The sequence below is a fragment of the Antechinus flavipes genome, chromosome 1 (assembly GCF_016432865.1).
Source record: "Antechinus flavipes isolate AdamAnt ecotype Samford, QLD, Australia chromosome 1, AdamAnt_v2, whole genome shotgun sequence".
In the NCBI taxonomy this organism is placed as follows: domain Eukaryota; kingdom Metazoa; phylum Chordata; class Mammalia; order Dasyuromorphia; family Dasyuridae; genus Antechinus; species Antechinus flavipes.
The window spans coordinates 98,644,609-98,658,994 of record NC_067398.1 but is presented as its reverse complement, the minus strand read 5'-3'; the positions used below and the strand labels follow the sequence as shown (position 1 = coordinate 98,658,994).

Here is a 14,386-nt window from a genome sequence, read left to right as displayed (position 1 = left end):
GAGTTATGTGTTCTTTACCACTCAACCAGCACGTCCTTATTCATCTCAGGCAAATGGACTGGGGGCTCATTTCAAAGCAGTTTTTCTCAGAAGCTTCATGTGTGGCATATGAAGGTCAGTGACCTCACAAGTTTAGTGAAAACAATCTGATTAGTTATCCTTTGGTCAAAGTCTCTCACAATTCATCAAGGCAGAGAATGTCAAATGTTCTCTCTTAGGACATCAATAGAACTATTCACTACCCATCAGGGATAAGCAATTATTTCCATTATCACAATGGGATAATTTAATTAAAGAAATAATCTCTTACCTACTTATTACAAGAATCTAAAGGGAGAAAGATGAGATCAAATAGTATGGATAGATAGGTGGACAGATGTGATGGGACTGGGCTGACCACCCCAAAACCACAGGCATAGCCTGCAGCCATCATCTGGAAAGTTAAAAAATCCACATTTTCCTCTTGTGTCCTAGCCACCCCTGCTTTGCCCCGCAGCTGTTCTGCAGGGCTGAAGGATTTGGAAACAAAGTGTAATTTTTTAAATTTAAGAAGTGTAATTGGACTGGTTTCCTAATTCTGGCTCATTATGAATATAAACAAAATCTAATCCAAGCTTCAATATAAAAATTTATAGAAATGTATGTTGAACCTAAATAAATATAAAAATACATCACTATCAAACTCTTTTTATTATCTCTAACCTTTATATTGAATGTTAGTTGAATGAATGAATTCACTGTTAGGAATTGTTTGTTTGCTTTTTGAATAATCAGCCTGAACTTCTAGAAATCACTATGAAAAACAAAACAAAGCAAAAAAATGGACAGCAGCTTGAGATACAAAAAAAAAAAAGGTCTTTCATAACTATTAGTTGTCATCTTTTTATTCCATCTACCATCACCAAATCCCTCCATTGGCTATAAGGGAATTAGAAGGGAAATGTCAGGATGTTTTCCTGGTTCTGATCATTAGCTCAGTAAGTGTAGTTCCAAGTTAGCTCCCAGGTGTTTGTGGGTGTTGAGAATGATGAAGCATGGAAAAAGAAGTATGAAATGTGGACCAAAATGAGTTTGGGACTTGAAAATATTATTGGTGGCAATAGAGACAGTGTGTGAATAAAACAGAACATGACTGCAGAAGCTGAGAGAGTGTGGGGAATACTTATGCTTGTGAGAGAGACAGAGAGGGACAGAGAGAGAGAGTCAGAGAGATAGAGATACACAAAAAGAGATACTAACTGCAAATAGATCTCTGGTAGTCTGTTAGTTTGTGGATTGGGTGTGGATTCCTGGCAATTTGTTTGTTTATCTGGATACAAAGTAAGTTTTGGGATTGTGAGATGAATGGGTACAGAAGTAAAAGGAAAGTTATATTTCATCAGTGCTCCATGGCCATATGTTAGATCTCAAGATCTGGTTTAGGAACAAATACCTGGTATACATCAAGTGAGATATGGGAACAATATAATTCTGAGCCTTCAAAATTTCCACAGGGGAAAGATGTATGCTAGGAGATAGGTGGGGTTGGTTCAGACATAAAAGGGAGCAGCACTGAGTATGAACGCATGTGTGTGACTGGGCCAATATCACAGAGGATTTTATTGACAAAGAGTAATTCACTGATTAGGATTTCTACTAATTTCAGTGTAGCTTTGGGCCAGTGGGAAGAGAGGGACAGGGAGAGAAGGAGAGACAGAGAAAGAGACAGTGTGAGAGATGATGTAAGGAGGGGAGAGAGAGAGAAAAAGAGAGAGAGAGAGAGAGAGAGAGAGAGAGAGAGAGAGAGAGAGAGAGAGAGAGAGAGAGAGAGAATTTTTTTTTGTTTTAACCCATGGTCATTTCCTTTAAAGGCTTCTTTCAATGACCAAACATGGGCATGGAGGTGATCCTGAGCTTTCCAAAGGTATACCTTTGAGTCAGCTAAATGGAGTAGTGGATAGAGTTCAGAGCCTGGCATAAAATCTGACCTTAAGTCCTGAGTTCAAATGTGACCTCAAATGCTTGGTAGCTCTGTGACTCTTAGTAAATTGCTTAGCCTTAGCCTTGTTTCCTCAGTTTTAGAATGGTGATAATAAAAGCATCCAAATATCAGGGTTGTTGTGAAGAGCCAATGAGATAATATCTGTAAAAAGCATTTAACAAGTGGCTGGCATTTAATAGATGCTATATAAATGTTTCTTTTATTTCCTTTGCCAAGATGTACTGCTTATAGGGTCCAATAATAGGCTCAAGTGTCTGTCATTAAAAGACCTTCACAATTAAGGAGACTCATTTATGAGAATGGTAGCTATTAGATGATGATGTTTTTTCTTCAGAGCAATTCATCAAATCATCTACTGAGACTGGAATGTACTGAGATTTGTGCCTATATAGGAAGTCACCCATACCAATAAAATCACGTTGTTTTTAGGGCTTAAAACAATAGATTAAGTAGACAATAAAGAGCTTGGCTTTAAAAACTTTCAACTTTTCTCCATTACCTATTGAAAAAAATTAATTAATTGACAAGATCTTTCACAGTTTGCTTGAAATGTTCTCTCTCTCTCTCTCTCTCTGTCTCTGTCTATCTCTCTCTCTCTCTCTCTCTCTCTCTTCCCCCTTTCTATCTCATCCAGGCTGGACATATTCAGGGTCTACTCCCAGTCTGCTACCATTACTGTTCAGCACAGGACTTTTGAGCTGCTCTGTTTCAGATCTGAATTACTTCTTCTTCCCCACCTGGTGACCACCCCTGCTCTCAGGACTCACTGTATTTACAACAGACTTAATGCAGACCCTTGATCAGAGTAGTTAACTGTAGCCTGAGATTGAGGTTTGCCAACTTGAGCTTCCCTGGTAGCTGAGATTTTAGATTTGTACCACCCTACCAGCTCCTAAGAATAGAATACATGCTCATCAGGATTCCATTTTTCTCATTGTATCTTCAGTGAATAGCATAATGCCAGGCATATAGTAGGCAATTAAATGTTCACTAAACTTAATTGAAGTAGTACTTCTGTACCTGAATCTTTTGCTCCAACCAAAGGATTATATCTACTCACTGTTACCTGAATGAAGTCTGTTAGTTCCCACCTTTCTCTATGCTCACATTGTGTCCTTCTCTGGAATACCCTATCTTATTCCTATTTATGCCTATCTTATCTATGCTTTAAGGTTTATTATTCATCCATTTATCTACTATAAATCTACTATATTTATCTATATGTTTCAACAAACATAAAGTTATTTTAATAATAATATTTTTAAATGGCATACGGGACTCCGGGAAAAAGCTATGGGGATGGTCTCCTCGTGGTTCACTTTGTTGGGGCTCCACAATGACAACTTGGCCATGGGCTGGTAGGCCAGTTTCTAATGGAGAGAGCCTTATGGTGCATTCCAGATTCATCCTCCTCTCATAATCAAAACTGAGCACATTCTTATCAATTGCTCTTGACAGGCCATAGAACTCAAGCACTTCCAGTGTCCTGGTGCTCATCTGGATGATGCTACAATCTGGCTCCAGGAGATAAACTCGAAGGATAAAGGTTTCTGTGAAGGTTTCAGTCTCTGTAAATCTAGATAAGAAAGAGCAAAATTAGAACTTTTGCTGCCGCATACTGATTGTCAAATAGACTTTTGATTGTTTCTTAGATTCAAGGCCAACTCTCATCCAAGGCACAAAATAGTCTGTTTTTCTCTTTCTGCTATTCAGCCCCAGTCTTCTTATGCTACATCTGTTTCTTGGAAGGCAGGAGACACAGGGGCAAGTATGATAGAAAAGGAGACTTTTTCAACATAATTATTCAGGGAATGTATTTTTCTTGACTATGCATTTTTTGTTTAAAAGATTTTATATTTTTTCCAAAGGGTGGGAAGAGAGAAAGGGGGAAATAAATAAAGCAAGGAAGGAAGGAAGGAAGGAAGGAAGGAAGGAAGGAAGGAAGGAAGGAAGGAAGGAAAGGAAGGAAAGAAGGGATGGAGGGAGGAGGGTTAGATTTGGAAGAGAAAGACTTAGATTCAAATTCTGTTCACTTTCTACCGGAGTCACTTCGAGCAAGTTAATTAATATCTCTGAGCCTTAATTTCTTCATCTATAATAATAATAGATAAGATTTGTTTTGTGCCTTGGAAGTATGAAAAATACTTTTAAAATATCTTATTTGGTCCTCACAATCACACATAAGTAATACATGCTTTCATTAACCCTATTTTAAATTTTTTCCTACACATGCCATACACAGGAAGGAAGGAAGGAAGGAAGGAAGGAAGGAAGGAAAGAAGGGATGGAGGGAGGAGGGTTAGATTTGGAAGAGAAAGACTTAGATTCAAATTCTGTTCACTTTCTACCGGAGTCACTTCGAGCAAGTTACTTAATATCTCTGAGCCTTAATTTCTTCATCTATAATAATAATAGATAAGATTTGTTTTGTGCCTTGGAAGTATGAAAAGTACTTTTAAAATATCTTATTTGGTCCTCGCAATCACACATAAGTAATACATGCTTTCATTAACCTATTTTACAGATGAAGAAACTGAGGTTGAGTGATTCTCAGAATCATTCAACTAGTTAGTGTCTGAGGCAAGATTTAAAATGAATTCTGGAAGAAGTGCAGGTTTAAACATGTGAACCACATAAAATCCAAACTTGATAATCCAAATGTATAACAGTAAAAGCTTTGACTATATTCTTCTCTGATTCAAGTTGGGATCCTAGAAGCCCAAAAGCATTTCCCATGAAGGAAGCTCTTTGGCTCTATCCACTGCTGAACAACCTCTTGTATTGGATTGTGCTTGCCCCGTCCTACTACCTTAGAATAATTACCCATTGATCAAAGCATATAATAGTTGTACAGCATGAAAATTGAGACCAAAACAATGTGGCTTACCTGTAGAGTCTAAGTTTAACAGCATCTTCATCTAGGATTGGGCAACCATTATGAGTATACTTTACTTCATTAGGAAGGAAATGACAGTCAAATACCTAATGCATGGTGAATAAAAAAATAAGTACTTTAAGAAGCATGGCACCATATTCTACTCTTTCAAGCTGCCTACTAATTGCATAGAGAAATGTGTGGGCTGATGGCTATTTAGTCTAACAACCATGCATGAAGAGGTTTACCCTCCATGCACCTGTGTAGACAGCTGTGCCATGCTCTAAGTATACCTGGTACATAAAAATTGAAACTTACCAAATGGATGCATTAAAGAGTGATTATATGCATCAGCAAATGCTTGTTGGATTGGATTGGATCACAAAATTATTTTCATACTCCACTAGTGAATTGGAAATCTAATTCAATTTACAAAAATTTAACATACATATATATACAACAAAACATTTACTTTATCTACATTAGAGTACATATATTATATACAAACACCCCATAAAAATTATGCCTATTTATATATTCTCCAAAATTGATACATGCATATATACACATAAAGGGAAAGGGAAAGTAATGTTTATTCAATGTCTACTATGTATGAGGCACTGTGATAAGAACATTACAATTATTATCTCATTTAATTCTCACAAGAACTTTTGAAGTACGTGCTAATACTACTCTCATTTCATGATTGAAAAAACCAAGATAGCCCTTATTAACCATATTTAAAGGTTAAATAATTTTTCCCCTAGAGACATCATTAGTTCCTCTTTTTTCCTGACTTCAGGCCCAGCTCTTCTGGGCCCCATAGCTGTTTCCACCTATTTATCTATCATTCTTTCTACCTATGTATATATATATATATATATATATATATATATCCATCTACATCTATGTGTATGTGTTAATATGTAAGTGTATATATACACACATATATATGCTTTTAACAAAGCATATTGTCTTTTTTACAATGATTTTATCACTGAGATACAGAAAGGCATATAAATTATATGTGCATATTGACATATATGCAATATGCATATATGTACATGTGAGTGTGTACATGTATATAATTATACATGTGTGTGTACATGCACGTGTGTATAATTATATAGATGATATATAGATATACACACAAACACATACATCATCATTATCATCATCACAGCATCCTTTGTACTGCAAGATGAAGCCCCTGACACTGGTAATATGCATTTGTTTTTAGAATTTCCATTGTATATATTCTTCTAAATACTGTTTTTATTAACCTTCCCATAGCAGATAGCACAGAAAAGAATAAAAAGAGCAACAAAATATTGCATTTGTTAAAATTATACAAATTTCATTGTTGCAGTTGACCACATTAAATGAAAAAATGGTAATTATTTACTTTAGGAAACCTCAAATCTTTTTTAAAAGGACTTCTCTAATCTTTAGCTCAGGTCTATAAAGAAAAGCTATTCTAGGCATCTCATTTCTCAGTGTTTGATATCTGGGTTTGAGTTTGAAAGCTTACCTTTCCACAATCTTAAACATTGTCAGTTAATACAATCCACTCTCAAAATAAGTTTATCACTAATAGAAATGATTTTCCCCCCAGAGACATCATTGGTTTCTCTTTTTAATTGACAACAAGGAAAAAGATAAACAAAAGGCCTTTCTCCATCTTACTGACAAATAGTCATTGGAAAAAAGAGACAATCTGCTTTGTTAAAAGAAACATCTGTTTTATGTTTCCTAATATGTTTTCCTTTTATAAAAAGCGACAACCATAATTGTCTATAAATTTACTAACTAAAACAAAGGAGAGCTAAATCCTTTTCTAATTACTGTCTAGCTTTGTTTTTTTCCACTTCAACTGCTTTTCAATTACAATTTATAATTAAATTGTCACACATTCCTAACTCATTACTCACTTTAATGACAGTGAACTAGTTTAAACCAGAGACACTTTCTCAATGTTGCATTTCCTGTAAGATATGGGGTTGGAGGTGCTTTGCCATTTCCAAAAAAAATGTTTGATGAGACATTTCAGCATACATAGTAAGCTCTTACTATGTGCTTGGACATGTAAAGATGAATTCCTTTCTTAACAAACGCAAGAAATTTTGTGAGAAAGCTAATTTCTAAAACATGGGAAGATATGGAGTCCTGAAGTTCACCTAATTGAATATATCAAGGGACATCATTGAACAGAATGCACTTTGTGTGTGCCAATCTAAATCCCTTTTCAAATATCTGATAGGAAATTAAACCTGTTGGTTCTAAGACAAACTTCAGTAATGAAATAAAAACGCTAATTGAGCAGATGTTAAACAAAACATTTTCTGTGCAAACCACATGAAACTGTTCATTACCCAGCAGGGTATTGTTAATACAATTGTCTCTCCAGAAAAGTGGTTTACACAAGCTTTGGTCTGAATTTACTATTAAATTCTATAAAAGAATCACCTGATTTTGTGTCTGAGCCTCCTTACTAGGGAAAATGTCATGAAAACTGAATCCCTAAGGATAACTGAATGAGTCTAAAGGAACATGAATACAATTATCAACAACATTTGACCTTTGATTTAAAAAAAAAATTAATGAATCATCCTTGCTGTAAGTGAGTTTGCCAGGAAATATCAGAACACAATATGAAGAGCTTGATGACAGCTTTGGAGATTTTTAAAATCAACAATTCTGCAGAATTCTAAAAGTTTAAAAGATATTGGTTAAAATGAAGGTGAAATTCCCAATAATTCATAAATTTATCCAGTTCCAAAAGAATTTTCTGAGTCTGACAACCATTATTTCATCAGATTTATTCCTAGAAAATATATATTCTGAAAGTTTTAAAACATACTTTCATTTTCTTCAGAATGTGCAAAAGGGGGCCAATCAATTTTCCAATCATAACAACAATGAAAACAACACTATAACCCAGTGAATAGAGCACTGGGCTTAAAATTTAAGACAAATTTAAATCCTGTCTCAGATATTTATTAGCTGCATGTTACTGAGCAAGTGACTTTACTTCTTTCTGCCTTAAATTTCTCAGGGTAAAAATAGCACCTTTTTTCCAAGGGTTGTTGTATGGATCAAATGAGATCACTATTAAAGTACAGTTCCTAGTACATAGCTATTATTATTGTTATTAATAGATAATAATTATTAGATAACCTAACCTATTATTAGATAACCTAATAGATAACTTATTAATAGATATTATTAGATAATTATAAAATAGATTATTGTTATTATTAGATAATTAGAAGTGCTTTGCTAAATTTAAAATGCTATATAGATGCTAGATATTATTATATCTATGTAGGGGACATAGGTGACAAGATGATCCCCTAACATCCCTTCCAGACCTTAGTTCTCAATTCTCAATCTTGTGGACTAGATTGTCAAAATATAAATTAATATGACAGGGTGAGGGGTGAGTGGGCAGGTTTTAAAAGTCCAAAAGAACTGGGAACTGTTGCCTGAAGCAGCTGTGGTTGATCTTCCTTCAGCATTTTCAGTCTCATCTAAAGCTCTTTGGCTGGCAAATTGGAGCACAAATCTGAGAGCAGTACAAGCTCTTGGGAAATTTTGAGTATCTGATTGCTGCCACAGAAGTTCTGAATACACCCAAGGGTGTCCTCTCTGTGATGTTGTGATTCTTTCTAAATTGGGCTAGAAACAGAATGTGATGATTTAAAAAACAAGTCCAAAGCTAACCATCTGAGTTAAAGAGGAAAAAAAAAAAACTAAACCACTTTTAATTTTGTCTGCGGCACCTCATTATCCTCCTCCTGTGTCATTTTAACAAAACTTTGAGCAAAACCAGCCTGCTTCAGCCAGTGGAGGGGATAAGGATGTTCTCAGTTCAGCAACATGATTTGGGATACCCAGCCCTTCTAGCAGAACTACATATAGTTTTGAGTCCTACGTATATTTTTCTTTAATTTGGGGGCAAAATGAAATCTACATGAGGCAAAAGAAGCTAGTGGTTTTGTTAGTGCCACTTTGGTTTTCCTAAGGTTACACATGTAAGTGAATGACAGAGCCAGGGATTTTTTACTCCAGTTCCAATGCTCATTCCCTGGTGCCATATTGAAAAATGTTCTCATTATTCTCTATTTACAGATGAGGAAACTGATTCAGACAGAAGTTAAATGTCTTGCCCAGGGTCATGCTCCTAATCAGTATATAAGGTTGGAGTTGAACTCAGGGTTTCCTGACTTCAGGTTCAATACTCTTTTGTTCCACTAGTTGCCCTTGGAAAACTTTGATGATGATGATGAAGAGGATGATGAGGGCAGCTAATATTTACATATGCCAGGCATTGTGCTAGGTGCTTTATAATTATTATCTCATTTGATCATCACAACCACCTTGGGAGATAATGCTATCATTAGGCCCACTTTAGAAATTAGGAAATTGAGTCCAAAAGGGGTGACTTGCCCAAAGTCTATTAAATGTCTGAGGTCACATTTGAACTTAAGGTATTTTTGACTCCAGCACTCCATCTACTATGCTTCCTAGCTACCTAATGTGATTTAGATGAGATTTTCACAAAGAAATTTGCATACAATTTTAGAACATATCTATAGTTACAAACATGTTCTTTTTTCTCTCTTACCTTTTCCCTTCTTCTTCTATATAAGGCCTAGCATCAACAGGCTTGACTTTGTTTCTGGTGATATTCAAGGCTCAATTCCAGATTTTATCTGGAATATTTATTTGCTAATTTTAATGTGCTTCTACTAGTGAATTAATTCAAGTCAGGAAAATCAGTACTCACTAAACAAATAAAACTACATGTACACATACACCTACATGTAGTGCTATGGAACAGAAAATACCTGGTAACACTTACCTGTGGAGTAAGTTTCCCAACCCTTTGGGTTATTGGCTCATTCATCACAACTTCCACTTTGCAGGCATCTTTTTCCTTTGGTATGGAAAACTTTAGGTCCTCCCTTGACAGAAAAGCAGAATGACCCTTTGCCACCTTCATCCCCTGGTTGACACTGATGAAAGATGAATTGGTACTTTGCAGAACAAGCAGCAGGCAAAGAAACACCCCACCAAATCCAAGAAAGTTCATGTTATCAGGGGATCACCAGCTTCCTTTCAGGAAAAAGGTTTAAGTAAGAAAAGGTTTCCTTTTCTCTTTCGGGACCATCAACACATATTCCAAAGGGCTAGGCTAGGAGAAGGATCCAGACAACATGTACGGAGATTGCTGTAAGTTCCCCCTTCTTAAAATCTGGAGAATGAGGCCTTTCAAGAAATCCTGGAGCTTTTTTAATAAAACTCGCTGATCAATCCTGACAACGCCAGAAAGATTAATAGGCTTTCTGAGTGCTTCTAATCCTGCAAATAGGAGAAGGGGTAGGGGAAAAGGAGAGAGAGCAAAAAGAACAGCATTACTATTCTAGAGATCCAAGTGACAAAGGAATCTTTCAAACCTTCTCTCATTTCAGGTAAATTAAAAACAAATAAACTAACCTGACCTCTCAACACATCTGAAAGGTGATGGGGCCAACTCATTATCCAGCTTGTGGGATACTGGTTTCCTGAATTTCTTAAAAGCAATAGTGATGGTGATTGGGTGGTCCCATAGATCTTGACCTCAAGATAAATGGATATAACTTATTCTCTCTTAATCTGGAGAAAGTTACTGAACTCCAATCTGCTATTTCTTTTTCCTATGAAGAAACTACTAGTTACTTGTTTTATCAAGAGGGTAAGATTAACTTCCTCTGCATATTTCTTGAAAACTATTATGCCTAGGCAAGTTTTATCATCACTTTGTCTCAGTTACCCCCATCTATAAAATGGATATAATATACCATCTTCCTCCCACCCAACAGATCTGTTTTAAAGAATAAGATAATGTAAACAAAAAATTTGAAATTATAAATGCTATTTAAATTTTTTAACAGTGTATTTCACATTTATCTGACTGTATATTCTATGACAACCACTAAAGCACCTGAGGTCCAATTTGTGATTTAAACTACTAATAAGCTTTTTGAACAAGTGTATAATTATATATCTATATAGTTATAGATATAATTAAATTGATACCTGAGAAGAGTATACTGATCAATATGTCTCTTAGAATATTTGTCCTTAACACATATGGCTATAAAGTTTACAATATTACACTTGGGAAAACCACCCATTGCATCCATTGATTTATAAGCAATGTGTGACATTCAAATCGATAAGCATTTATTAAATCCTACTATTTGTAGGGCACTTATGGTAGATTCTGAAATAAAAACCTAAAATGAATGACAATCCCTCCCCTCAGGGAGCTAATTTGCATCACTTTACCCCTAAAGGAATCATTCATTTATAATGGAATCACCAAATACTATATTTATATGAATCTATATATAGATTCTTGGCTCTGCTTATATATAACCAGTCTAGGTGCCCATACATGTCTGTGATGAAATGAATAGACCAAGTACAAGTCTGGTTCTTAAACTTCATAAAATCTCAAAGTTTGAAGGGACCTATGGGATCATCTTAAACCAGTTTATACCAGAACAAGAATCTAATCTAGTTCCCTAAAGAAGATTCTTTGTAAAGAAAATGTTTGACCGTTGTCCTTTGACCCTAACAGATTCTTAATCAAAGAATAAGATTTGGTGAGGGGAGTTGGGGGGAGGGAGGGGTTATGGGTGTGTGTTCAGCAGAATAATAACTTTCACTCCCATCAGTATTGTATCAATAGCATATAATTCTTTCTCTTAAACCCATAACAGAGAATATCTATGCTCTGAGCATACACCAAAATATTCAATCATAAATTCAATTATAAAATTTTCAACCATAAATAGACCATAATCTATCAACAGGCAAAAGCTCCCCAGATGTTGAATGAATTTTTGCTGAACTAAAAAGAATAGAATGTAAGATATTTAAGGACAAGGATCATTTTATTTATTGTCCATGTCTCCAGGGCCTACAATAGTTATTTACTCAATTAAATTGAAGAGAGGCTAATAACTATGTTAACTATGTATTCATTTAGGCTCTCTACTTATATGAGGATGGATCATCCACATATATTAAATTAAATATTTAACTACCTTAAGTAGAAGTCAAAATATCCAATTTTTAAATTTCACACTCCTACAAAATACAAGAACCTACATGTTAAATTCCTGCTCAAATTAAGCTTGGTTAAAAGTTTGCCTCTAAAGATTCAGCAACCAAGATGTTTTTAGAACTAAATCTAATATCAGCTTATCTCAAGTTCCTAGGAAAATCTATTTCCTCTACTTCTTTTGTTTCAATTCTATACCTGATAGTGTGGTTCTGCATTTATATATTATGTGTAAGAATTAGCATTATTTTTGAAAATATATTTTAAAATATACTATGTTAAAAAGTATTTTTGATAATATCTCAGAATGAGCTTTTTTGAAGAAGCCAAATACACTGCTCTAATAAGAGATATGTAAGAACTTCTAAAAACACATCCTTAAACAAAACTGAAAAAAAAAAAATACAGTGCTGATCCTGGACTGAAAATACCATGAAATAGTGTGCTGGACTCATAAAGTCATTGTCATCATAGGATCAGAAATTTAGAACTGAAGGGACCCAGGAGATTATCTAGTCTAATCCCTTTGGTCTGTGGATGAGGATGAGTCCCAAAGAAATAAAGTAATGGAAATACAGATATTAAGTAATTAAGATGGGATTTGTACCCAGGGACTCCAACTTCAGAGCTAGCAAATTTTCTAATCTACCACATACCCTCTCCTCAGTAAAGGTTGAACACAAATGGATTTCTGTTCAGTAAGAAAATATTGATGTACACAGTAAGTAGATTTGATTTCACCATTCAGAAAAGGAGTTGCCAAAGAATTCAGTTTATACTTCCCATCAGCTTCCCCTAAAAATGACCCTTGGCAGAGACAGGTATGTGTTTTCCTAGAATTGTGTTGCCCTGCCACCCACTCAGTCACCATCTGAAACAAATTCCCTTTGAAAACCAAGGAATGTCTTGAATTATATGACGGGGGAGTGAAGCAAGTGCTTTGATCTGGATTCAAGTTCCTAATCTTGGTATATGTTGTGAATTACTAACCTCTCTCTCTCTCTCTAACTACCACCACCGTGACCAACAAACACACACACACACACACACACACACACACACGCACACACACACACCACCTGTAAAAAGAAAACAAAAATGTCATCATATCTCTGTCACAGAGTGTCTCATTTTCCAAATTTGCAGTTTATGATTCTTAAAAAGGAATCTCAATTTAGTATTGCCTGAAATAAGAAAAAGACCAAAAATAAATTAATTAAGGCAATCAAAGTATGCATTGTTTCCTGTTGGAGATTCTGGAAAGCTAAGCAACACTATTTCAATCCATCTCTTCATTAAAAGGATATCATATATTTCTTGGTCTTGTTTTATGGAAAAGGATGGCTTTTTCCATACCCATCAAACATCTCATTGTTCTTTAACTTAGACATTCAATTTTGCTTATCACTACTCAGTCAAAGGTCTTACTTTCCTGTTCAACATGAGTTGGAGGCAAGAGCTGATTTTTCAAATTACATGGTTAAATATGTTCCTTAACTCCAGAGATATGGTCAAAGCTTAAGCAGGTAAAAAAACATGTTCTGCCTAAGTACTAAAATCCAGATATATAATCATTTTAAAAGTACAAAAGAGAGAGAAGTGAATTGTTTATTCTGGTATCCCTTTAAATATCATATCTAAGGAAGGCTGGACAAATTTCTCTTAGGCAGAGGCCTTTACCTCTTTTATGTCATGGATTCCTTTGGCAATAAATTGAAAATTAATGTTTTGTTCTTTATATTAATGTTTTTGACATCTTTGTTTTTATTTTTTAATTTCATTTTCTTTATTCCTATTAACAAAAGTCTACCTTCTTTTCCTCTCACTTCTCCTTTTAACAAAAAAGAAAAACGAAATTATTGCCAAAAAAGCATAGATAAGCAAAACAAATTCCCACTGTTATATCCAAAAAATATATGTCTCAACTTTCACTGTGCTCCCATAACCTTTCTGTCAGGAAGTAGGCACTATGGTTCATTATTAATCCTGTGGGATTATGGTTGGTTACTGTGTTAATCATTTCTTAAGTCTTTCAAAGTTGTTTTTCTTTACAATGTTATTGTTACTGTATAAATTGTTCTAGTTCTGATCATTTTACTCTGTATCAGTTCACTTAAATCTTCCCATATTTCTCAAAGACAATTCCTAGAATAATAACATTTATCATATTATAAAAGGATTGTTAAAAATATTTGGTTATATGGGTTGTTTTATTCTTTCTTTGATCTCTTTCATGTATAAACTGGATAGTGGTATCATAAAGATATGCTTTTAAGACATAGTTTCAAACTGATTTCTAGAATAACTGAATCAAATCACAGCTCCACCAACAGTGTATTAATATACATATTTTCCTGGAAGCCGTGTAATATTTATTTTTTTTCTGTCAACTTTGCCATCTGATGAGTATGTCTCA

The 14,386-nt window shown here is 34.8% G+C and overlaps 1 protein-coding gene across 1 annotated transcript in view; it reads right to left on the bottom strand.

Annotated features, from left to right (window-relative positions):
* FREM1 (FRAS1 related extracellular matrix 1) overlaps window positions 1-10,214 on the bottom strand; it is a 122,534-nt gene extending 112,320 nt beyond the window's left edge. Inside the window, exons 1-3 of the mRNA XM_051987320.1 lie at window positions 9,721-10,214; window positions 4,869-4,963; window positions 3,256-3,557 (exon numbers count right to left, since the gene is read on the bottom strand). Coding sequence (XP_051843280.1) covers window positions 3,256-3,557; window positions 4,869-4,963; window positions 9,721-9,951 — 628 coding nt within the window. The 5' untranslated portion in view covers window positions 9,952-10,214. The remainder of the gene's footprint in view (window positions 1-3,255; window positions 3,558-4,868; window positions 4,964-9,720) is intronic.
* Between the last annotated feature and the right edge of the window lie 4,172 nt (window positions 10,215-14,386).